This window comes from Stegodyphus dumicola, chromosome 12, assembly GCF_044657685.1.
Source record: "Stegodyphus dumicola isolate Sdum_Otavi_A_Nest chromosome 12, ASM4465768v1".
In the NCBI taxonomy this organism is placed as follows: domain Eukaryota; kingdom Metazoa; phylum Arthropoda; class Arachnida; order Araneae; family Eresidae; genus Stegodyphus; species Stegodyphus dumicola.
In genome coordinates this window covers 59562694-59589665 of record NC_140779.1, presented here as the reverse complement: position 1 = coordinate 59589665, position 26972 = coordinate 59562694, and the positions used below count along the sequence as shown (strand labels likewise).

The 26972-nt window shown below is 32.5% G+C and overlaps 1 protein-coding gene across 2 annotated transcripts in view; it reads left to right on the top strand.

Moving 5' to 3' along the window:
- LOC118194064 (cell adhesion molecule Dscam1-like) overlaps nucleotides 1-26972 on the top strand; it is a 572732-nt gene that overhangs the window by 452004 nt on the left and 93756 nt on the right. For both annotated transcript variants that reach the window (XR_015044453.1, XM_085827755.1), the window contains exons 11-12: nucleotides 19838-20011; nucleotides 26186-26333. Coding sequence is in view for 1 of the 2 variants with exons in the window: in XM_085827755.1 (XP_085683881.1) it covers nucleotides 19838-20011; nucleotides 26186-26333 (322 nt within the window). In the remaining variant the exon portion in view is untranslated. The remainder of the gene's footprint in view (nucleotides 1-19837; nucleotides 20012-26185; nucleotides 26334-26972) is intronic.

The window sequence follows — 26972 nt, the reverse complement described above, 5'->3', positions numbered from 1 at the left end:
AACTTCAAGTGATATTGTTACGATCTACGGGTTCGTGGATTTGGAGTGACTGATGACAACACTTGATGAAGAATCAAAACACACTTTATTGGTCAGTACTACACAGGAGAGTTCCAAAGACACGTTTAAAGCAGTCGAAAAACTACGATAAACACGCTGAAACGATCAGCAACACAGCCTTCAGGCTATCAGAGTCTAACGGTAAAGACAGCTTCACGGTAAAACATTAAAGTGCAGCTTCCGACTCCGTCCATCGCTCTCAAGCTAATCTCTGAATTCAAGACACTGCCACTGAATTCAACATACGCTTCTACACAGTTCAAGATAATCCCCACGATACTCTACTCCGCGTACAAGCAGGGTTATATATACCTTTCGACCTGCGTTCGAGAACATTCTAGGGAGAAAACCGGTAAGAAATCATTCTAGAATATTCTCGTTCCGTCTTCTTTATATCGCCAATTTTGTCGCCAAATGGGCCAACCAACCCTGCTTTTCTCTGCCACTTTCTGACAACCCTAACCCGCTTTGCGGAGAAGCTATCTTACCACAGCTGGACATTTCGTAACAATATGTAACGCGTAATAGCATTGGGGCATTATCCATGAAAAAAAAATTGGTAATAATTTCCATTCTCGAATTTATACAAGATTTGAAGGCTTCATATGCGTGACTTTTGGATTCCGTGCTGATTTCGCGAAGTAATTTTGTCATTTACTATTTTTGCATTTAATGTTACTCAAACAAAAAATGAAGTTTACCTTTTTATATATTTTGTGCCAATAACTTCAGTATTGTGTAAATAAACTGCTTATATATTATGTAAAATATAAACTTATGCAATTTATTAAACCGAGTATTTATTTTAATTGGATAAAGAGAAAAACGTAAGGAACGGTTAATGATTTTATTACAAATCTTAACGAACTAAATTATACAGACCAAAATAATACAATTAAATTTGTTATTACGTTAATATTTAATTATATCACCATACCTATGATAATTCAAATAGTCTCGTATTGTCGGAGCATCATGAGTTTCAAATATGGCGGACGTACAGCAAAGAAATTGGGTATGTACGTTAGTACTAGCTTACATATCGATGTTTAGCTAAACGACATTAGTGACCAGTGAAACTACAAAAGAAGGTTCAGAGTCTGATTTTTGACATAAATAGTTACAAAAAGAGGAAATTTAAAATAGAAGGATTCTTAGGCCTTCTGAAAGTGAAGGCCATGACGCATGCTCCATTTGACTTTGCATAAATCGGACCCTAGATTTCAATTAAAATATGCGCAAACAAAAGAAGCGTGAATAGTCTTTCTTTTGAAATAACTCTGTGAATCTAAATAGTCTTGGGTTTAAACCTACGGAAAGCTATAAACACGAATTAAACAATAGAAGCTTTTTAAAAATGTGTTAAATTCTAAAATTTTATTATTTCTATCATATCAAAAGAGAAGGAGAAAATAAAATTGTATTTTTTTCGCTTAAAAATTTCAAACTTTTTATAAAAATAACCAGGAAATGATTTAAAAAGTGAAAACTGATTTTGTGTCACTTTTAAGTGAATAAATAACAGCTGCTACTTGTAAAAGTTCATAGCCAAAGCTATTTATCTAATTCTCGTTCTTGAAACGAAATTTCTTTTTCATCCTTTTTTTTTCACAAAAGTTTTAGTCAATATTTACCTTTGGGCTATTTTATACTCTCAGATGCTCTTCAGAATTGTTCCTGAAGCTAAATAAAGTCTGAAATTTCTTACCCACTGGGATAACAATAAAACATTCAAGACATAACAGGAACTTTGTTTCATTCTTTCCAACATTTGACTTTCTTAGCTCTCTTTCAGAATTTTTAAAATGTTTCGGGTGTACTCTGTTAAGGTTTTAAAACAGATACCGCATTTTAATCAGCAAAACTCCAGCTTTGCTTGGCCTAGTTATAAACTGAAAAGCCTCTTAATATTTCGAGGAGGAAAAACCAGGGCTTTGCCAGGGAAGAGCAAACTTTTTTTATACATGAACTTGCCTGAATCATTTGCCTTAAATAACACGAACGTTTAGCGCCATCTGTCAAGCAAAATAACGGTAAAGCGAAACAGATGTGCGAGATAAAGCGATTAAGCAATCACGATGATTACCAAATTTTCATTGGTTAATTGCGTATCTTATTAGACAGTAACAAAATTCAAGCACGTTATCTCGTTCAAATAATAATTCCAAATAAAAATTATTAGAAGCGTTTTCCAGCCTTAATAGCTTAGTGATAATGTAATCCTCCCTCGCTACTAAAGACAAAGACTTAACTCAAATTCATTCTTTATAGAAAATTAAGTGCACCTATCAGATGTGTTTCAATGTGTTATGTTTTAAAAAACTACGGTACTGTAATTTCTCTTTGTCAACGGCCATTGTAATGTATTTTAATATCAATCATATCATTATAAATGCAGTGTACGCCACTTGAAGTAACCCCGATTAATATTATCAATATGATATTGTTATCCAATCGTCGATGTGTTAACCTTTTGTGTAGGGATACGTGGAAAAATATATCGCTTATTGTGATCAACAGTTCGGTTAATAATATCAAAATGCTACAGAATGCACTTTTAAACAGCAGTGAAGTCAACAAAGAAGTTAACATACTTCATAAAAGTTTCTAAATTACAGAGAAATATCGCCAAGTAAGGGATCAATTCGCCGAACGTCTTGGCTTCGATTTTAGTCAACCATTTAAAGGTAGGCAAATTAAAAAAAGTACTTTGTTGAAGATTTTTAATAACTCTCTCAATTTTGAGGGAATCAGACACAGTTTCTTCTTCTTCAGCAGAATTTTTTTAACCTAAAAATAATTCAAAAGAGTAGCGTTAAATATAATTTACATCTCTTAACTCTCCTCTTTGAAAATTCTCTTTCTTTAACGCAAGAATGGACATTCCCAGCTTGGTTTCAAAGTGTGAGATATGTTTAGTTAAAAATCCACTAATTCAGTAATGTAAAGTTCAAGATAATTGTTAAATCATTCGGAAAATAAAGATTAAAGCATAGGGAACTTCATTTCAGTAAAATTGTTAGACAAAACAGATTACCTTTTAGCTAACTCAAGGTTACTTGCATCTTCCTATTCGCACTTTATCCAACGGAAAGTGATTAATTTTGAAACCAAAAATATCCATAATGTTTTTAACTTGTATTCTGAAAACTAACAGAATATTGGCAACATGGCGAGAAATAGTCACATTTCACTCATTGAGTAATGAAAAGTTTTTCTGAAAGCTCACAGAATTTCAAAATTCCGTAACTTCTGTTCCACCATAGCTATTTTTCGAATTCTATTTACCAAGACTTGCTAGAAAATAATAAGCAATTGCTAGAAAATAATAAGCAATACACTGCTGGGCAGTTGCTAAAGACAGATGTCAAAATGCAATATACCATAACATAAGCTAAGTTCAAATTATAAATAAATGACAAATGTTTAAATAAATTCCAATTATTGTTCAGGAAAATACATAAGGTTTTGAAACAACCAAAAGTAACAAAGTGTTCTTTTGATCTTGTGTAAGTAGGAATAGAGAAATGCATATGGAAAACAGCAGGTACATTTGAGAAAAGTTTTAGTGCGGGAATGTCCACCATGAAGTACGATGCAACTTTCCACCCGTCATATCAGGCTTTGTTCAATATTACCAAGCTCTGTTGAGGCAATTAATCGCACTATTTTTTCAGTGCGCAGTTGAGGATAGTCTTGCTCGTTGGAGAATATCTTCGTCCAAAATGCCTCCTCCCCAGAATATCCCAAACATTTTCAATGGAGTCTAGATCTGAAGAATGTGTTGGCTATACGAAGCGTTGAATATTCTCGCTGTCTAGATAATCCTCAGTAGCGAGTGTTAGATGATATGATACGCTGTAGTCCAAGAATAGAAATTTATCACTGAAAATACTGCTGAAAAGGCAAACATGAAATAATAGATATTCACCAATGTGTTGTTGGCTGATCATAGTCTCATTTGCAACCACACGTATGGGCGCGCCACCGTTAATCATGGTGCCATGATACTACATCTCGGATATCGGACCCTTTCCTACATATTTTAATACCACTCTCACGCCAGATCATTTGGCATCCATAATTCGATTACAGACAGAACATGGTATCATCTGAGAATAGTATGCAAGCCCAGGCCTCTTCAGTCCCATTGCGATGTTCGCTACACCAATGAAAAAGGGTGATTTTCGGACAATGGGACGCATAAAACAGATCTGAAGTCAGGTATACTCTTTCTCCAAAATTGTCGGACTACATTTTTTTGCGAGAACCGCGGTCCTGTGGCAGCAAGAAACTCACGTGCCACCTGCTGAGCTGTGGTTGGCTGGTTTCTTTTTGCCCTAATTGGCAATATAGTGATTTCTGCAGGAGTATTAAATCTAATACGACCTCTCCATGACACTAGTTACAAGTTCTAGCAATTTTAAAAGCTTTCCATAGCTGTGAGCATCCCTATGAGCGAGGGGAGAAAGCTCCCTTAGTTTTCACTCTCTTTGATCTTTTCAATGACACGGCTACACGTAAAATCATCAAGGTGATTTCAGAAATACATACCGAAACTCTCAAGAATTTCCAATTAAATCTTTTCTGTGAAATTTTCAGCTTGTAAAACAACTGCCCACATGTGTCAAATCCTTTAAATATTTTTTAGGGGTATCATGTAACGAACATGCGAGGAAACGAAACTTTTTCAGACGCACCCCTCTTCTTACTGCATCCTACGCTTAATCTAATTTCCCACAATTTGCGACCTTTCATTTTGTGGTTGCTATGGGTGATAGTGTTGACCACCCTTAGCAGTCGTCCAACAGTGTAAAATAATTTTTTATTGCTTAATTTTATAAGTAGTTCTGTCTTACTTTCTTACTTAAAATGCTGTTTCTTTTAATTTCTTTATGATTTTTTAAAACCACATAATACTTTTTAAAATTTCATTTTCGGAATAATTTGTCACAGTAATGTAATGTATTTGAGCTGACTGATGTTTTGCACTAACGTTGTTTCTATTTTTTTAAAATATTAAATCTTCCTTCCTTTGAGATGTAGAAAACCCTCTTCCCTTTCGAAAAACTGCATTATAAGCTAAAAATAGAGCCTATGATGAGAGAAACATTCAAAAGTGCTAGCAAGGCATAACTGTCATCATAAATTGAAAGTAGAACCAGCAAAATCATAAAAATGCTTTTGAAGGCAAAGATTATTATGCTCCGATCAAAGGATTTACAACGTAATCTTGTTCTAGATTTTATATATGAGGTATTCTCCCTTGGATGTTGTTATGCTTCCTTCTTTCCTTTCCATATTTTGCTGCCTACTAAATAATTTTTGCTCTTTATTTATTTATTTAAAACCTAGGCTTCCCTAATCAGTGATGGATTTTTTCCTAGTTCTTCCATTTTTCTACAAATAATCTTGCTATGCAAAATATTTTTGACATAGCATTTCATGTGATAATGGTATTATTATTTTTTGTATAACCAGCACAAAATTGCTGTATTCAGAAGATTATAATATTTTGACAAACTAAAACTGCATTTTTTTAAATTTTAAAAGAAATTTGGAAAATGTCAAAGTTAATCAAACATTTTCTCAACTTTCAAAATTGGTTATAAGTTGATTTTACTATATTGTGAAAAAGAATTTTTACACAGTAAAGAAATATTTTATTCATGAAAAGCCTTGATTGCAGAGTGGTAGATGTTTTATTAAAGAAACTTTTATAGTGCTTCTATTTAGATAATGTCAAGCATTTTATGAATAAAGATCTTTTGTAAAAATTTCAAAGCCTTGCACATATTACTAACTTGAATGCTAAACGAAGCATTAGTCGTTAATTCCGTAAGTTTCAATAAACTCAAAAAAGAGGTTGTAGAGACATCAGGTATTTTTTGGAACTAGGAGAACTGAAAAATTAGCAAACGCCTTCGCCGGAAATCGAACCACGGACCTCTGGAATACCGGCCCAGTGTGCAAAACCACTACATCACGAAGGCACGCCAAGAAGGTGGGAGAAGTACCTTATAAGGTATTGTTATGTAAGGCTTAACTTTATTAAATTGTAAGTTTTGATTTCATGATATTAATTGGAAGTAAAATGTTGTAAGGCAAAATATTTCGCTCTTTGTAAATGAAAGATTTTTATTAGATCTTTCGAGATGCATATTTCAAAAATTAATGATGATCAAGCTTAAATTACGACTATACTGATACAAAAAATCCAAAACTTCCATTTACAGTATGATGAAAAGAAGAAACTAAAAACTTAAATCTTTAAGGAAGCAACCCAGCAAAATTCTCGATGGTTAAATAGTTAACCACATACAGGGTTATTCATAATTCCATGAAAGGTTTTAAAAATTTATAACAAACAATTAGGCAATAAGTACCACATGTTACTGCAATTAAACATATTAAGCTGTGTGAATAAATATATTAGCAAGGGAAATCAGGGTTTATGCCAGAAGCTGCCAGAATCTACCTCTCAACAGGCCCTATACAATCTAAACCATGGAGGTAAGTGTCCATGAGAGTCGACACGTACATTCCATTAAAAATCTGCTTATTCTGGTCCTCTCTACCTGCTCTTTTGACAGATATTTTTTAATCATCCTGTATAAGAACAATGAGAAGAAGAAATTAAAACTCAAATTTAAAAAGTTTTAGTTAAAGTAAAATTTGTAATTTGTGTTTAACGAAAAACAAATTTAAGAACACAGTTTTTAAAAATATATCAAAATTTATTAACAGGATACAAGTGAAATTTTAGTAAATGATATCCATCATTACAACTCTTGAAGCCTGGAGTTCATTTCTGCAATATAGTTTGGAAAAAATATTTGGGTAGCTGTTTCAGATTCTTTGCATTTTTCTGAAATTTTTTAAATCAAAGGAAGTAAAGAGTAAGGAGGATTATTTTAACAGTCAACATAATTTAACATTTAAAACGGAAAGCGAAATTTTCTTAAGAAGATTAGGAAAAGTTTAAAACTTTTTATCTTAAGATTTTATAAATGTATTAAACACTAGATCCCTCTTAGAGCAATCTAAGGCACATCTTTGCAGGTGATTTTTTTCCCTTAAAAGAATTTAGTATTCGAATTCCCTCCTTCCAAATTATTTCGTTTTTTAATCTATTACGCGTCATGTGATGAAAAGTCTTTATGAGATTACAGTTGATTATAGTGAGAAAGTTCTGGAAAGTTTTCTAAAATTTTGATATTTTTTTATTATTTAAAAGTGTTTTCAATTGGTGGAAACAGGTTACAGTTTTTCTATTAAAAAGGCATTTATTTCCAGAAGCAAACTGTAGCTGTCAGAATTGCAACATTCGACTGTTCTTTTAACGAGCACTTTTATTGATTGTCAATAAAGCTAATTTTGGTAAAAGTTTGAGTTAAAATGTCCAATCGAATTTTGGTTAAAAATTCGTAAGATTCAAATGATGAAAGACACACGAAGATTTAGGTTTTTAACCTCAAATCTTTAAAACATTCGTGGGATTCGAGTATTCAAGGATTTTACAAGTCCCTTCTCTAATTATTTTTTCGTGACTCCTTTTATTGCAATTTTGCATATAGTGCATATTTTTTAGTCAAGTAGAACCAGACATTATCAACTGTGAAAACTTTCTATCATTGGCGACCATTTGGCTATTTATCGCCAAAACTTATGATATTTTGAACAACAGGATAACATTTTGGAAATGGACCTAAGACATCTGTAAGGTATTTCTTCCACCTTCTTTACGAGCCTTCGTGGTGTAGTGGTCTGCATGTTCAACGCGTTATTGAAAGGTCCGCGGTTCGATTCCCGGCGAAGGCGTTACTAATTTTTCATCTTTCCTGCTTCCAAAAATTACCTAATGACTTTACACAGCTTTACAGAATTTTCGAGAACCAATAAATACCCGGTTCCTAATACGTCTCTGGACCTACGTCTTGACAAAAATATATAAAGTTTGGTCTTCTTAGGTAGCATAAACTAGTAACAAACTCTTAACAGACTTAGAGCTCACTATCATTGTGTCTGAAGATAAGATTTGTAAAGGTTACAAAAATAATATTTTTATTAAATTAGAACTTAAACATGAATGCACGTCTCGTGCTTAACAAGATCAGCTACCACTTGTGGCGATGTAACTTAAAGTAATAATCACTTTCAAATTAAAACTAAAGGATCAAGGATTACACAACTGATTTAACTCCACAATTAATTGCACAATTAATCAAGGATTACACAATTTATTTAATGCGAAGTTGGCTCAAAACTTTTCACCGGCGTAACGATTTTAATATCAGCAACTATAACCCAACCCCGACGAATTAAACCTTATTTGAGCTAGCAGAAATCTAGTAACGTGGTCTCGAGAGGCACAAACATACTCTGACTTGCAATCCGAACTTTAAATACTCTCAAACCTGATCTGTATTCTTGTAGAGAAACAGAAAAGAGAAGTAACAGTAAAGATCTAAATCCTAATAACTAGTTAGATTAAATTAATATAATTTTAAATATATGCAAGAAAAATCTTAGGAACTGTAGGTTTGTCAATTGATTCTATTATCTTTGCCATATATAGAGACGTGTGAATCTCAAAGAAACTTGACAAATACATTTCACTCAGCACTAGTTTGACTGGAGTTTTTTACCTGAAACAGTTGTGCTCAGCAATCTGTTGCGCATACGTAGCCGCAAAATTCTGGGGGTTGGGGAATATGTTCCGCCTGTAGATCTGTCCGAGTCTGAGCTGAAGGAGAGGATATGGTTTTATGAGATCTTCCTTCGTCTCTAAAATCAGTCATCCAATCAGATTTCTCGGAAACGAGGATTCTCAGAAATATTTCATTTAAAGCGCAACTGAGGGTCTTTTAAGTCTGGTAGCGGTTATAAAGTTCAGTTTCAGCCTCCAAATGCTCTATATTTCCAACTATGCTTAATGAGCGAGCTCCATTTTACGCTTCTTCGCAATGAAGTTTTGGCATGTAATCTGGTATTATTGGCATACAATTCGGTGGATGAATTTGCGATATTTATTCTGGTTACTAAGGAAATGATAACTTTTTTTCTGTTGGAATTATTTTTAGCTATTTCTTCGTTTCTAATGACTGTTATCCATTGCAAAGCTACAAAAATTCAAATTCGGCTTTTTTATTCAGGAGAACCGAATCGTTAACATGCAATTATATCAATGTAAGTAAGGATTTCAAAATGAATAATCATCAACAGATAGTATACCAATGATTTGAATGAAATATAGAGCATTATCAATAAGTAATAAGAGATGAAATAAAACGTTATTTTTTCATCAAAATTAACCATTAATCAGGATCATGAATTGTATTTGTATCTACGACTGTGGCTGGTACAGGAAAACAGTATTCGGTAGATTTCGGCTCTTATAGTTCACCAAGCTGCATTCTCCTTCACTGAACAAATCATCCGACTAAAAAACAGTTAGCTTCATTTTATTCCTATGTTTTCCGTGCTCTTCAAGTTTGCTCCTCCAAACTATCCCTTGATGAAGAACTAAATTATTATTTTAATTATTAAAAAAGAACTAAATTTAAAGAACTAAATTATTAGCTATTGACATGGGATTTTCATCCAACATTATAAATCAAGCAGTTAAAACATTCTCATCTCAACACACTAAGAGGCACACTCTAATTTTAGGAGATTATAAAAATTCTGTTGTCATTTCCTTTTTTCCATCATTCAGCTATAAAATTGCACATATTTTGCAGAAATGTAACTTTCGGTTCGTTTATTTTCCCATCAATAAAATTCCGAGTTCCATACTCAAGAACCCCATTCCGGATATGAATTCCTGGGGTATTTATAGGATTCCTTGCCAGTGTGGTTTAATTTACATTGGCCAAACTAAGAGAGCCTTAATATTTCGCGTCAAGGAACATGAGGCTTATGTTAGAAAAAAGGAAACACAGCATTTCCCATTTTTACACAGAAATTTTCAGACTGCTTCTCTGTCTTATCCTTCGCGATGTACAAAAGTCAAAATTTTATATCCAACGTTATGCTTAGTATATTCAATATATAATGCATGTATTATTCTGACAGTAATATTCTGCTTATAATGTTCTGCATTATGCTCTATATAAATGTTTCAATACTGTTATGCTCACCATGTTTATTATGTTTGTTTCTCTTCAGAGCTACAGAATAATATAGTAAAATAGTGCACTAATATTAGAGTATATGCCTTGCCAAAAACGGCAAAATTACTCAAGAGGTGGCTGAAGATTTTCTATGACAGTTTGTATTCAGGAAAGTTTACGAAATACTATTTTAATATTACTTAAAATCCTTCATGTTTTCTCACTATATTAATGTTTCCATCCATTGAATCTTGTACCAAAAACACGCATTATCCATTTATGAAATGCATAGCAAATTCGGAAGATGCGAGCAAAGTTTATGAAAACAGTCATTTCGCATCAAATTTTCGTAAGTATGTAGTCGTAAATATTTAATTTATAGTGCTCTAAAATAGACATATGCTTTACTTAAATCAAGGTGATTTCTGTAAAAATAGAATCCATTATATACTGCTGCGAACATAAATGCGCTTTGCATAATTTATGGCCTTCTAGAAGAAATATACACGCTATTGCATGGTTTTGCCATTAGATATAGATTTTAATAAAATCTCAGAAGGTATATATTATTTCAAAACGAAGTAAGAGTTTATTCAAATCTGGTCAAATATAATAAATAGTGTTTCATAGTTATAATCCGTTAATATAGTTAAAAAGCATCAGTGTAGTTTATATAAAGAGAAAACGACGAAATTAAATAAAAGAGATATTAGCAATACAGACCAAAATTTATCAACAGATTCCTGAGAAATACTTAATTTAAAATAAACGTATATGCGGTTTATACATCTTCCATCTTTCAAAAAATACGCAATTGCCTGGAGACTTTCCAAAAAAAAAAAAGGATTTACGGAATTCAAAAATTGTTTGCTTGATATAAAGAAAGCTTTGCCTTCTGTTCAGACTTCAATTATTATTTAGCACCGTTTGATTACTCATATAAATTTGATTTTTTTTACTATTATCTCACTTCCGATTGAAATAAAAAAGTTTTTTTTTCATATATTGCCTAATATTTAGGTTTTAACATAGTATTAAGCACTTAATGATAAGATCCATATTATATAACATTGTTTATGCGCATCATTACAAATGATTTAATGCGATCTCAGTTAAAAGAGATTATGAAAAAAAAAACGTATATTCCTGTAATTTTGAAATGTCCCATTTCCTGAAAATTGGGTTTACTTTTTTATTATTATAACTATTATTATTATCACTAGGCATTCGACTCTGCTTTGATATCAAGTTCACGAAAGAATTAGGCAATGATTGACGTTTTTAATAGGATTACAACATTAATAGTTATTGTATATATATATATATATATATATATATATATATATATATATATATGTATATGTTGTAAGGTATATAAAAGTATGATTGAAATTTATTAACAAATTTAACTTAATTGGAACAAATTTATAATGGACCTTCAAATTTCTAATTTTTAATTAAAGCACATACTTTTCAAGGCTTTTCTCTGCAGTATCTGCACTGCCATAGGCTTTCGCTGCTCCGAATTAAAACAAAGTGTTCCGAAGTTAAAAACAATTCCTTTGCCACTTCGCATTCCTCCTGGTAAAGTGTCCCTTAGCATTTACTAGCTATTCTGCATTAGTTAACATTGCATATCTAAGATTGCGGGACGAGTTTAACAGCCTTAATGTTTTACCGTGTGCTGAGAAATTCGTCATTCAAAAATAAATTACGTTTAACTACCAAGCTAGTCGTAGATTTTCTAGAATTCCATCTGATCATCCACTACGCCGCCCAGTCGTCTGCGCAGTTTTCTCGGTCATAAGGTCATAAGTATAAAGGTGATTGTTTTCAAGGTTATATTGACGTACCAACAAAAATTGTTACGTATATATATGTAAACAATAGTTCAGAAATTTTAAATTTAGATAATAAATTGTTAATATATATATATATGTAACAATAAAATTCCATAGTCAAAAATACATTTAAAATTCTAACTGTATGTTCTTTTCTTTATTAATGGCGACGGTCTCTTATTTGTACGTGGAATAAGTACGTGGAATTAAATCCACAGCCCCGTAGTCAAGTTGTTTTTCTCGCCTTTTCTACACGTACAGTTATAGAATGTTCTGGAGATATTTAAAGCGAACTGGAATGGCTGACGAGGCTGACGTTATTTCTTGGAAGCTCCGCCTTTCCAGAGGCTATAAAAGGACTCGCAAAGGAATATCGGGGTCTTTTCTTTAATGTAACGATGCAGTAAACCTCATACAAAAAGTTATTAACAGTTCTTTTTTATTTACTCCGGAGATCTGATTTTTTGTAACTGCTATTTCTCCTGAATAATAATAAATGGATCCTGTTTTTTAAACTTATCGTCTGATACTTTGAGCTACAACTACATCTATGATTTTTCACCAATCTATTTATTCCGGACAAAAGCTGGTACATCACATATATATATATACATGTAATTTATTTATTAAATAATATTGATTATATTATCTCTTAAGATTAATTATAGTAGAATTATCTTAAAAGAGTGAATCCATACTTAGTAAGTTCTATTTCGAAAGATGTTTTGAAGTATTCAAGTTACTTCAGTCGAAATTTTGTCCCTCAGTTGAAAATGAAATTTATAAATATCATTTTAAATTAATGTATTAAATGATACTTTTTATATGCTAAACTATAAAAAAATTGTTAATGCTAAGAATTTATTTTTACATACTTCTAAAATTTTTCCAAATGTTGGCGTAATACATTTACATTCTAGGCATCAACCTGTTTAAATTAACACTGTCAGCAATATTTAAAATATGACTTCTGCTGAAAGCTCAAAAATAACTACATTCATTGACATCTGTAATGATCAAAACAGAAGAGAAAGACGCCACAGTGAAGCATAAAATTAGCAAAGCAACAATCTTGTTACGATTTAGTCAAGAACTCGGTCGATTTCGAGAGAATACAGGTACAGGTCCCTCTTCATCAGGAGCAAAGCATGCTCATCAGGTGCATCAGTCCTGCAGATTACTTTGCTCCTAATGAAGAGGAGCTTGTACCAATTCGCTCTCGAAATCGACTGAGTTCTTGATTAGATATAAGCCAAACACAAGGTTGTTCCTTTGATAATTTTATTTATAATGATCATTAGAATATAGCTCTAATATGAATAATTTCTCTTTCTGCTTGCCAATTTGCTTTTACTTGTGAGTGCAAATATCTCCCTAAAACCTTTCGTAAAACTAAAAATGACAAGATTTCAGTTCGTCGGGAATGCTGACTTCAAAAACGCTCGAATGGGGAACTTAGAAATAATCACCGAAGGAAGACAAAAATCGTAAGCTTCTTTTCTTAATCAAACATAAAATGAGCCTAGATTTTTACTGACTTTAAGCTTATTCCCTGAACAGCTTTGCATAGAATATTACGGAAAGAAATGTGCAGAAGTTTCAGATTTTTACCTTTCTATATACCGGAGAAACAAATTTGGAAAAAATTGGAAATTTGAAACACAGGAAATCACGAAGTGGTATCGTCAAACCGATAATTCTCAAGCATTTCTGCAAGCTTTTGATGCATATGACATATAAACAATTATGTTATATTTTCAAATGAATGGAGACTTGCAACTCATTGCATTTGTTGAGTATGGCCAACAGCCATCTGTAATTTAGCCATCAGCGTTATCCAGGGGGTACCACGAAGGCTACCGAATTACACCCGTAGGAAAGGAGAATTTGGATGGAGGACATTCAGGACATAAATCCGAAGGTTTTCCGCCTATCTTAACTTGATATCGAACCTCTCGAGAGGATTTTCGTCTTTCACCAGTATTTTAAGTACCCCCTGCCGCAAATACAGTATACACTTACAAACATTAATCCTTTTTCAAGATTTAAATCCGGGCCCAACTATCTGGCAGGCAGCATCTCTGCCCACTACACTGATCAAGGCGAAATGTTAGTCAAGAGTAAAGATTAATGCGAAAAATGGCATCATGTTTAATCACCAGATTATGCTGTGTTGGGAACAAATGTTCTTCAATTGCGTAACAAAATAAATCTAAAGAAAATTTGATAATTAGAAGCAAAGAATATTGAATATTAGAATATTTTTTTATTTTGAAAAAATTTATTCTAATATTAAATCCATAATTTCAATAATCAATAATTTAAATAATCAGTTTAATTAAATAATAAATTTAATTAAACAATCAATAATCTAAAGTTATGCCTTAAGGCCTCAGTTTAAATTATTGATTAACTAATAGATCCAGTGCGAATTAAGGAAACAAAAAGTATAATCAAGTGGAAATAAGGATCAGAATTAAATTTTTGTAGGCTCTGAGATAATAACATCGAGGAAACCAATTCAAGAGGCTGATTATTTATTTGACTCAAGAGCAGCAAATTCTAATTAGAAATAAATTACCGCCTCGCAACGCATGAATCCAGAATAAAAGGAAGGAAAAAAAAAGTTAACTTGAGATACCAGTAATTAAAATGGGGAAACTACCGTAAGGAGGTGCGCAGAATAGTGAGAAAGGGCGGATAAGTGAAATTTCAGTAGTTTAGTAGCACTTTTTAGAGCAATTGTAACACTTTTCACTTTTTAATGAAAGAACGCAATAAAGACCAGATGGTTTTCTAAAAGGGTTGCATATCAAAGAAATAAAAAAGCAGACTGGAAAAGGGAATAAATTAAACCGAAAATAATGCGAGGCTAACATGAAAAAGAAGGAAGGTTTGTACAAAATTGCGCTCAAATGGTCAAAGCATGTCAATCTTTGGGTTAATTATTCTTGATTGCAAGCTAGAAAAGCTTTTTATGGTTGCTAATATATGCATTGAATTCATTCATTATTCAGGAAATAAATAATCAATCTTAATGAGGAAACAAAGAATAAATACTAGAAGCTGACTCTTAAGCTAGGGGTTAATTATAGCTTCTCTTTCCGTGAACCTAAAATTTTAATACGTACTGAAAAGGCTTCATATTTTGACTCTCGCATTCTGTTTTTAGTGAATTTTTACTTTTGACATAAAACAATTCGAATGAAGCAAAATTTGAAAAACCAAAGAAGTTAAATGTATTTTGAACCAAACATTTACAAACTTAGTGCATACAAAGAAATTTCCCCAGGTTGCAGTTAGGGGCATTGCGAATTCATTTCTAATAACAAGCAGTAAAATTAAATTTTACTTTTAATACTTTCAGAAAAGAAGCGTACCTTCGCTCTTCTAAATAATCTCAGCATTAAATTTACGTATTCAGGAAAGTTTCCACGTCTTCTGATCTGAGTGCTAGTGTCTCACAGCACCTAAATTTAGTATAGAAGGTCTTCACGCAGGAATCCCCAATTGTTCTATAGACCAGAGTTGCATCAAAACCTGATATTCTTTTTACTTGGAACTCCGTCTTCCCTCAGCTGAGGAATTCACGTCTACATTCACGTGCAAAATTAAGGGAATCTATGCTTTACGTTAAATTTCTGAAACACTTGTAGAGACATTAGATATTTTTTTGAAAGCAGGAAAGATGAAAAATTAACAACGCCTTCGCCGGGAATCGAACCACGGACCTCTGGAATACCGACCGAGCGTGCAGAACCACTACACCACGAAGGACGCTAGGAAAGTGGGAGAATTACCTTATACACTAATAGATAGATTTTGATGAAATTTTGTATGACTATACATATGTAACAGAAAAAGAGATGTGCTACTCAAAAGTCATTTTACGTTTGCATGATTAACGGTATAGTGCAGAGTTTTTCAAAATTCTTATTGTGATATCGACATGAAAATTAGTCTAATATGTGGTATGGTCCCTTCTCACATCCAGGTAGGTCGAGCAGGGTCACGGCATACTGGACAAAAGTCGGTTGGAGAATCCCTGTGGCAGGCGATCCCACTCCTGCAGCAAAGCAGTTTTCAACTCCGCAATGATTCTCGGAGGGAGATGACGAAATTAAATTAACCTGCCAAGAGCGTCTCAGACATGTTTAAGGTCAGAAGATCTGGCTGGCCAATCTATGCGGCTTTTTACCGTATGTATCGACCAGCTAATAACTGTGTCGACGAATGTTGTCGTCTATTAACAGGAACCCAGGACAAACTGCGAGCCTGTTAAAAGATCTCCTCTCTATATCTCATAACAGTCAAGAAGCCTTTGTCAAACTCATGCAAGCGTGTGCGGCCGTCCAACGTAATGTCTTTTCTAAACTTTACACCTTCACCACCGTAAATATTCTTCTTTCTGATCAGGAGAGGGATGGCATCGTGTTCCAGGCTCTCTCCAGATATAGTGTCCAGGCTGAATTCGATTCATCTTTAAAAAGCAGGGGAATCTACGGAAGTCTGGTCCAAAGTGCATATCGTTTAAACCATTCTAAACACGATCTTTTCGGTGCTTCAGTTAGCAGGATGCAAAAAGCAGGTCTTCTGGCATACAGAACTGTCTCGAAAAGCATTTGGGTAACTGTAGATCGTAAAACTCGGATTCCAGTGGCAGCATAAAGCTCACGTGAAAGATGTGAAACTGTAGTATTCCTGTGTCTCCAAGCTGAAAGTGCAGAATAATGATCCTCATTTGTAGTTCTGGATCTTGGTTGATCTTCTTCAGAGTCCTGAAACTGTTTCCATAAATTGCAGAAGACACTGGTCGTTGAGTTCTGTAGCCACCTGCGCTTGTGATTGGGCTGCCTCCAATCTACCGACAATTCTTCATGTCACTCCGTCATCCAAACGTTTGCGCCTAACCATTTTACTTGATACGTTATAAAATTTACCCAACTTTTGCAAGAAAAACGGCGAATGTTGTGAAGGAGTATGAGCACACAAATCGGCGAAAACCACTCGTGGACTTATATCCGCTCAGGAACCGCAATTTCGCAGACACGCACATGTACGCTTACGTATTCGACTCTGAATATTTGCATAACTCTTCGGCTGCACTTACGCGTTTCGTAAAATTAGGCAAAATTTGCATATTCTTTTATTTTTGCACAACAATGTGTATTTTAGTCTCCTAAGTGTGTAAATAATACACTGTATGAATTCTGTTTAAGTCATTATGTTTAATATCTTTTGCGCGGATTTTCAAATTATTCAACTTTGTCACCATGGAATTATTCTCCTCTTTTAACTAACGCATCATTCTTAGAGGCGTTTTTGGAACTAAGTAAAACCGCTATTAGATCGGCATACTAACCTCAATTGCGGGTCGAAAGAGAGATTTCTATTCTTCTTTCTTCTTCGTTTCCAGGAAATATGATTGGTTTACCTGTGCAAAATGAAGGAAGGCCTCTCAGAAGTATATGTTTGCTCTTTTCTCTCCTAAATGAGACAAAGCTGCAGGAGAACCATTTTAACAACCTCGTAAAATGTTGCAGGCAATTACGTGCAACATATCGTTAAGCAACTCTGTTTCGTCTAGAAACCTTCCATTCAAACAAGTGCTGACAGAAACGCCTATCTCGGAAATTATTATGATAGCGTAGAGCTTCTCTGTATGTGATAAAGCCAGTCTTAGTAAGTTGCTTTCGAAATTACGCATAGTTAATCATTTTAGTGATATTTTTTGCCTCGTGGATCATTCTTAGAGGTTCACCTTCGTCTGCTAAAGAAAGATAAGTTTCGGATTGGTTTATTTCATTATGATAAAGCCCTCGAGGGCTATCTGCATAAAAGAGGATGCCTTTGTGGGGGGGATGTCTAAGGGAAACTGGCTCGAGTGCACATTACACATGGGGAATACCACTAAAACGCCTATGCAATCAGCCCGTTCTTGGGATTCAAACCTTTGACCAAAGTAACAGTGTTAAGCGATTGGCCGGGCTCAAACACTCGACAGAACTACAAGTGTTTGAATAGCCCAATCGGCCGCTGGTGGTCCTAGAAAGATTAGGAAAGTAGAGAGGTGAAATAAAAATGTTAAGAAAAATGCCTGTGTGGGTGCGTTATCATGATAGTGAAACTATAATTTGTTTGTCCGCTGTTCAGTTCTTTTTTTGTGAATGTTTTCTCTTAGTGATCTGAAGGCTTCATGATAATACCAGCAATTTACTATATGTACATTTGTTAAAAATTTATAGTGGATGATAAACTCAACGTTTAAAAAAAATCAGCATAATTTCCAAAGTTCCATCTTACGTGTAGGGCCTTGGACAATCTTTTTCGGTACCTTTTATGACAACTGAATTTTTGTGTCAGATCCAAAGCATAAATTTACTTCTCATCAATACTAGTTATTCTCTGCATGAAATTTTCAACCTCATTTACTAGGATCTTAACCCGTTCCTGACAAATTATACTGCAATTGTCTTTATGCTGAGTTAGGAGGCGGGGAGCATATGTTTTAGCATTTCCATGCATTTTTAAATTCTTAGTCAAAAGTAATGATTGTGATTTAATTGAAATATTGCAACCATCAGCGATTTCTCAGTTGAGCCACATTAGTTTGACCACTTGACCATTTACAAGACTTAAATTGTAGAGTCATTAGCTTTTTCTTTCCTTGAAGCAGAAGACATGAAAAATGCGCAATTCCCTGGCCGGGATTCGAACGCTGCCTCTCTCGAATACGCGTCGAGAATGTTTTCAATTACACTACGAGGGCATGCGAAAAGGAGAGAGAAAATACCTTTTAAAACCGCTCATTATACTGGGAAAGATTTAAGCAGCTTCGAACTTATTTAAATTTTTAATGCGTTTCTGTGAATTTCTGATTTAATTGTTTGTTTATGGCTTATCCCATCCGATCGACAGTGACATCAGATCAGGTCTCCGATATCAGAACAAGCCCACAAAATTCATCGTCACAGGAGGTCAAGATTGCGTCTGTCGTTGGCAAGAGCCTTGAGCACCAATGAGCTAGTGATCACACCACAGGTGATCAATCACCACCACAAGTGACCACTATCACCACCAGAGGTGCCAGTTGTTCAGATCCGCCTCCAATTGTGATGGAGAATACCTCGGAGAGACTGTCACAACACCCTCTTTTCCTAACACAACCTCTCGAGAAGACTTTCGGCTCGCCGTATATTTAGAGTAGCCCTATACTGCACAGATACTGTACATTTACAAACATCCATGCCTTCTTCAGGATTCTAACCTGGGACTTTCGCTGACCATTATCCTGGTTGGGGGGCTGTGAATTGCTATCCAAACTGACTACAAAATTTTGACATTGAATACAAAATACAAAAGCTGAATACAAAAGCAGTCATTTGCTTGTAAGTATACGAAAAGAGTTACATATTAGAAGTGTAAATTTATGAGTTATTCCATTATTCTAATTAACAAAGTAATGGAAATGGACGAGTAAAATGTAGGATATACCTGTACTTGCTAGAATCAAATCTCTCTTTCTTTAAGAAGATACTACTAAAAGTTTAAGTGCTTGATACGTTTGATAGTATACTTCCTTATTATGAAATGCCCTTAAAATTAATTGCGATATTATTCTCTCATTCTAATTTTATACCTTCTTCAATTGGTAATTTATTTTCTCAAACACTTTCTATTTTGAATGCATGAGTATAAATATTTAAATGACTGCCAAGTTTTGAATATCATGAAAGCAAACATATTAAAGGATGAATAACATTCCTTTGAGAGTTTGAAATGCTTTTGGAGTCGCAATGAAATGTCTCTTTATCTTTTCAGCTGGTACAAAGAGTCAGTTTCAAGTGATCATTAGCAATGAAAATGTCCAGATCTTGGAGAATGGCTCTCTCATCATCAAAGAGGCTTCAAAAGAGGACAGTGGAGACTACTTGTGTCAAGCAACGAATGACGTAGGATCTGGACTAAGTAAAGTAGTCCATTTGGAAGTGCACGGTACGTGTATTGTTCCGCAGAATCTTTTCATTCAGTGGAGTCAACTGTATCAAATGTGTTTTGCAGAATACAAATGCCAGGGTTTTTTTTTTTTTTTTTTTTCAAAATGCCCCATTACTGGAGCAAGTATTGATTAATTCGTGAATCTGCAAAAGCGGAACAAATACAGCGCTTTTGAAAATCTCACTCCTAAAAGAGTTTTCATATATCTGAAGAAAAAGGATAAAAAATCTTTAGTTAGTATTAAAAGATTCAGTTATTCAATTAAAGTAAAATTTAAAAATTACTTTTAATGGAAAACAATAATTTAAGAATACAGTATTTAAAATATATCAATATTTATTAAGATGATTCGAATGATATTGTAGTAAATTTAGTAATTTAGTAAATGCAATACATGATTGAAATTCTTGAAACTTAATGTTAGTTTTTTAACATAATCAGGAGCAATACTAATTGAATATTAGTTAAGTTTTTTATATTCACTTTAAACTAAAGCATATGCAGAGGAGAGATGAGAATTATTTCCACAGTAAACATAGATAAATATCACACATGGAACGTTAAATTCTTTCTAGAAAATTAAAGCAGTCTGAAACTTTATAAAAGTATATTTGCAGTATGATACCTAAAATAATCTGGTGATGTAGGTACAGCTAAACTTACAATAAACGCGTATTTTTCTAATGAACATTTCTCTTGACGTTTAAGGGTGCTCAGGGTGCACCACAGGAGACGTTTGATATCATACCCACTGATATCTGCATTGTCTCCAGGTTTCCAACCCAAGACCAGCAATATGACAACTAGCTTGCTGCCCTCTCTACCGATAAATAAAAGAAATCTTCTAAAAGTTTTTCACTTTACTTTTAAGACGTATTAAGTTAGGATAAGAAATTTTCAGATGATAAGAAAAATATAAAAATTTGATTTTTCGAATCCTAAATCTTTTCTGCCAAGCATTATTTCAAGGTTTACTTAAACTATGTGCAATGAATTATGTGTTGAAACTAAATAATTTCATAACAAATGCGTAGTATATACATAAAGTATGCAAAACATAAAATAAATATCCATAACCAAAAGTAAAGAAAACAAATGTATGCTAAACATAAAAAAATATTTACATAATTTTTTAACAACATTGTTTCTACCTTATTTTAAGAAAAAATGAGAATTTCAGGTCCTAACTACAATAATGGATTTCATTTTACGCATTAACTATGGCAAACATCATTGTCATACTATATTCAGATTTAAAACTCACAATAACCCAAAAAAACCAGATAAACACAACTGCATTAACAGATACTGAGTAAATATGCCATCATATCAATCATTCTGGGCAGGGATTTGTTAGAAAAAAAAATTACCTAATTACTGTCAATCATAACGTACTGCTTTTTCATCATCTGCTGTGACCGCCTTGTAGACGGTGCACACAAAAGTTATTAATGGGCCTTTATTTTCATGAACGTTGGTCGTGGACATGTATTTCTATACGCAAAAATATTTTAAATAACCCAAAGATTCAAGTTCTAGTATTTTTAAAGTTTTTAAGGAAATTAATTTTGTATGAAGTACGAAATTTAAATTTTACACTTACCTAGTGTCTCTATACTTATACTTAGAAAGCTTTTGTATTTGATATAATAAATAAAACACCGCGCGACAAAAAAAATTTATATTTAATTTCAAAATTTGTAGTTTTTAATGTCATGTTCAGTTTCCACTGAGGGGATTTTAACAAATAAATTAGAATAATTCAAACTCCCCCCCTTTAAATCTATTCAATAATATTTCTTGTGCTTTATTGTCTTTAACTTATATTTTGTTACATTTGATGTACCAAAAGAATTTTCACAGAAGTAATCTATAAACGTTCAAAGTATAAAAATGTGTTTTAATGAAGTTAAGAGGAATAAGAGTTGCCTACGTGCCAATACTAAAGCTTACCAGTATGTTCTAGAAAATTAATTCTGTAATATACTGTGACTAAGCTCTATATTTTAAAAAACAAAATTATATTGATGAATATTTTTAAATGATATTTTATTTTCAGTTGGATACAAATGCAAACATTTCGCTTTTCAGTTTGTGTAAGACACTTAATATAATGTCTGATAAGTTTATATAATATCGCTATATATATGATATAATATGATATATCTACGTAAATTTTTGTTGTACAGGAGTCAAACTTTTGTATATTATTTTTTGCAAAGATTACAATATTTTCCTAAATATATGTATAGAGACCGAAGGTATACATAAAAAAATAAATTTTGTATTTTATAGTGTTTTTTGGTTTTAAATTTAAAGATCGATTATTTAAAGATTTTTCACCATTTAAAACATTAAATATAATTTGAAGCCTAGTAAGCCTACAATAAACGCTTGCGAAAATAAAAGCCGGATACAAAATTTTTGGGCACGGTGTATAAGCAGAACTGTTGTAACTGTTGACAGTGATTGAAAATGTGTTTTTTCGAGTCTTCCAAGAAGTCGTAAAGTTGGCAAAAAATTACCAAATATTGTGAATTTACTGACAAGAAATGCCACCGAGGTCTTACAGTTCAAGCGGGGTTGCACTCAGAATTGGAGAATCTACGATTTTGTGTAAGAATATAGAATCATTAGGATTTTTTTAAAGCAAAAAAAGATGAAATATGAGCAATGTCCTCGCCGAGACTCGAACCACGGACCTCTCGAATTCGCGTCAAGAGTGCTGACCATTACACCACGAAGGCATGCTGAGAAGACGGAAAAAATACCTTATAAGACAAACATTTAAGTACAAAACAAGTGGCCACAAATTCAGTTAAACAAAAATAAAAACAAAAATCATCGTTTCGAGGACAACAAGTAAATAAATAAGAAAGTAAAACAATACACAATGCTGTAATAACACCGGAAAACAAGAATGCAATCAAAACGTATTTAAAGACTTACAAATATTTACAACATCATTTACAACAACCTTTATTTATGCTATCATGCAACATTTTAGTATTAGTTCAGTTTAAATAGGAAAATAATATAATAAAGGAATATAGGAAATAAGAGACTATAATAATAAGAGATAAGAGAATATAGGAAATATAGTCAGGAAATAGAAATGTCATACGATCAAGCCTATAGCAACCGCCAATAGTATTCATATTATATAAATCTCATTTCTAATTTTCGTTCTCTTTCAAATTAACATCATTTCCCCATCTGTTTTTAGCAAACAACCTTTCAGTGTCACTATATTAATATCGCGCATTTCTCTTTGCAAAGTTTATGGAGAAGTTAAATTTTGTACAGCTATCAATGTTAAACTAAAAAAAAACTACTGCATAAGTTCAAACATAATGCAAAACCCTTCAAAATATTAATAAGTATTTGTATGAGAAATGGTTTGTTATTCTCGGTTTTCTTGGAAAGAAAATATACATCGTAAGAATAAAGAATGCCGCATCTTAGCATTATTTTTTAAAATATGATTAGCAAAGCCTTATTACACTTTTTTCAGTTGTCTTCCTAATGCAATAATATATTTTTGTTAAATTAACTTTAAGTTCTTCATATGTTTCATATTTTTAACAAAGCGTTAGTTTATTAATTAAATTGCTGCCATGCAGTACAAAAGAAATCCAATTAATATTTAGTTTAAGAAGGTTTAAATGTCAGAGAAATATTCTAAGAACAGTCTTGTTTCTCCGTTGAAACCTTTTTTTAGTTCCCTCATAGGAAAAGATAGAAAAAAAATAACAGTCTGAATAAAAAAGCAATTCATTGAATCAAAGGATAAGGAAAAAATTTTAATTACGTCAGCAATATATCAGAGGAAGACAAAACGAATTCCTTTTGTTTTCTCAAAAGAGATGGGGAAAGCAACGTTAAATTCACAGATAAGAATCCATGCCCTAGGGGGAAAAAGTCCACTTTGTCTCTTTCAGTGCTTATGTTCTCCTTCCAAAAATGATCAGAGTTTTTGTTACTTTGTTCCACTGGATATACTGATGAAAATTAAATCTAGTATAATAAAAGTAACTGGATGCTCTTGTTGCATTTTTGAACCTATCTATGCAATGTGAAATTTCTAACAACTGCAAGTTTAACTATGTCTTATTATCATTTATCTTGCTACCACTATGACATTTCATTTTAGTTGATTAATACTTATATAGATTTTTTCTTGTACTTCTTATTTCGTTACATACCATCTCAGTCCAGAGAGCTGTGCAGAATTTATGACAAGCAGCGTAGTTTCAAATGAGAAGAAACATTTTAACTGTCATGACTCGTCGTACATCAGAGCAAATGCCTGATATTGGCGCGTTTAGTAAGCGTTCTAAAGTAGTTAGTTTTATTAGAAAAGTTAAAGCAGCAAGAATCAGCATAAGATTCATAAATCTGCAGGACTTGTTTCAAAGGCTCAAATATAGCACCTTCGTTTTCATCTGCAGAAGTGGTGGCGTCAGCTGTCATTTGCAATTCTGTATCTGAAGAAGAATGTTCTGTATTTAAGCCTTTGAAACTAATTTTGCAAATATGTAAATATTTCGCTGATTCTTATTGGCTTAGTACCTCTAATAATCGTTATTCGGTCTGTTATTTTAACTTAGTCAGTTTAGTTTGTCTGAAGACCCAGTTAGGTTGAAGCTTCATGTAGATTTTCTAAAAGCAGTTAATGTATCGTAATTATACGTTTCAGCAAGCTGCTGTGTCAAGAAGATTTTAATTTTGTGCTTAATTGTAAACTCCCCGGCTGTGATAAAATAAAAGTTTTAAATTCGCTTTTACATTTCTAGGCTTTGTCTTTTGTTCATATTTTGAGTTTAGCAAAGGCGATAACTGTCGACACAGTAGAGGTAAATTCAAACAAAGCGGATTTATTCAGGCAGTTAGTCACCCTTAGAAGTTGCACTGCTTTCGAGTGAAATAAAAATATTTTTAAAAAATGAGAAATCTTAAGAAAAAGTTCAATGTTGAAGTAGTATTGTTTCAAATTCATTCATCTGGAGCTCTACATCCAGCAGACACTGAGCTTACTAAGATTGATTTGGCCATTAAATTCTAGGCCGAAGATATTGAAAGTACATTAGCCAAAGGTAAAGAATGAGAAAAATTTCATTAAAAATGAAAATCCGTATAATATTTTTGAGAATTGGGAAAAGAATAACTGAAATTTGATTTTGATTAAATGGATAGCCACTCATATGCAGTGTTTTCTTTATAAGGCCTTCTTGATGCAAAATTAATTTTTGTAATTCACTTATAATAGTACCACATATATTATTAATTTTCAAGGATTTTTTATACTTTATAAGTATTTTTATCGGCGAGTCAACTTAACAGCTGCAAAACTGAATTCAAATTGTGAATGAAAGATGATTTAAACTGAAACTAGATAAATTTTAAAATGTTAATTCAAGAAAATTGTCACCATTGGTCACTAAACTGAAGACTAAACCTGCAATGTTAAAATAAAAGTATTCTTTGATATTTTACAGATATTCTCACAGTATTTAGAATAAAAATTGTCTCACATCGTAATTTTTGCAATGATAAAATATAAATATAAGTAATATCTATCACTAAATTCAAAACTAATGTTGGATAAATAAATGTTTTTACGTATAAAATATTTGTATTATTTTTAAATAGGCATACTATGATACCTATATCTATCGCAGACAAATTTATTTGAATTTGCAAAAATATTTCATAATTTTCATTTAAAACGCCGTTTCCTGGCTTGAATTATATTAAAGTCTTTTCGATATTCAGTATTCAGAACGCTTTTATTAATTGTATGAATATTGAAAAACTGTTTAAGCAATCGTCTAACAAACATATTTTTGATGCAAATTTTACAAATAATATTCCAACTCTGACAGCTCTTTCAAATCAACAGAAAAAATATTTCTATCAAAATACAAATTCATTATAATATTAATTAAATTTTGATACATATAATTACTTGCAACCATACCGCTAAATTATTTTTTCAATATTAAAATACTTTTATAAAGTAATAGATTATGTTTAAAATGAAATTAAGTAATCATACATATTCTTTATGAAACAACTGAATTAGCTATGTACCTTTCCATCATAATAACAATGATATAAGAGGTACTATATGAAGAAACATGTATTTATAAAAGTTATTGCATTTTTCAGAGGGTGCACATTTTACTGAGAAATTCAAAGCTTTAACTGTGAACAGAGGTGAAAGTGCAAAGCTTACCTGTCGAGCCTTCGGTGAGAAACCCATTTCTGTCAGCTGGAGTAAGGATCGAATTCCTTTCAACCCTTCCTCAGAACCACGGTAAGTTCTCAGAATAGAATAGAGTGGAATAGAATACCGCAATTCTCACATAATCCCTTTTAACGGATTTATTCTGCGATTCTGGAGCAAGCTCCAGAGATTTGCGACGCGCCATAGCATGTCTTTGGAAACAATGTAACAAGTTTTCCATCATAATAACAATGGCATAACAGATAATATATGAAGAAATATATACCAAGTATAGCAGCCGAAAAACGTTTCTATGCTTATATGAATGTTTTATATTATTATACTCAATCATCCAATGCTACCAATTATATATATGTATGTGTATGAAAAAACAAATATGTACATCCAGTCCAAAAGGTATTTACCCTGCCTTTATTTTCGTAACCATTGATCATAAATATATATATCCAGCTACAAAAATGTTATAAACAACACAAAAATTCGCATTTTAATATTTTAAAATTTAAAGAGTTAATTTTGGTAAATAACAAATTACATTAAAATACAAAAAATTACTTCTGTACCACAAAATTGACCGATATAATCGATATTAAAATTGCAGATTACATTCAGGGACCATACATAAAATGGAGAGTAAAATTACATAAAAATTAATTAAAATTAAAATTATTAAAATTACATTAATAATTATTAAAATTACATTAATAT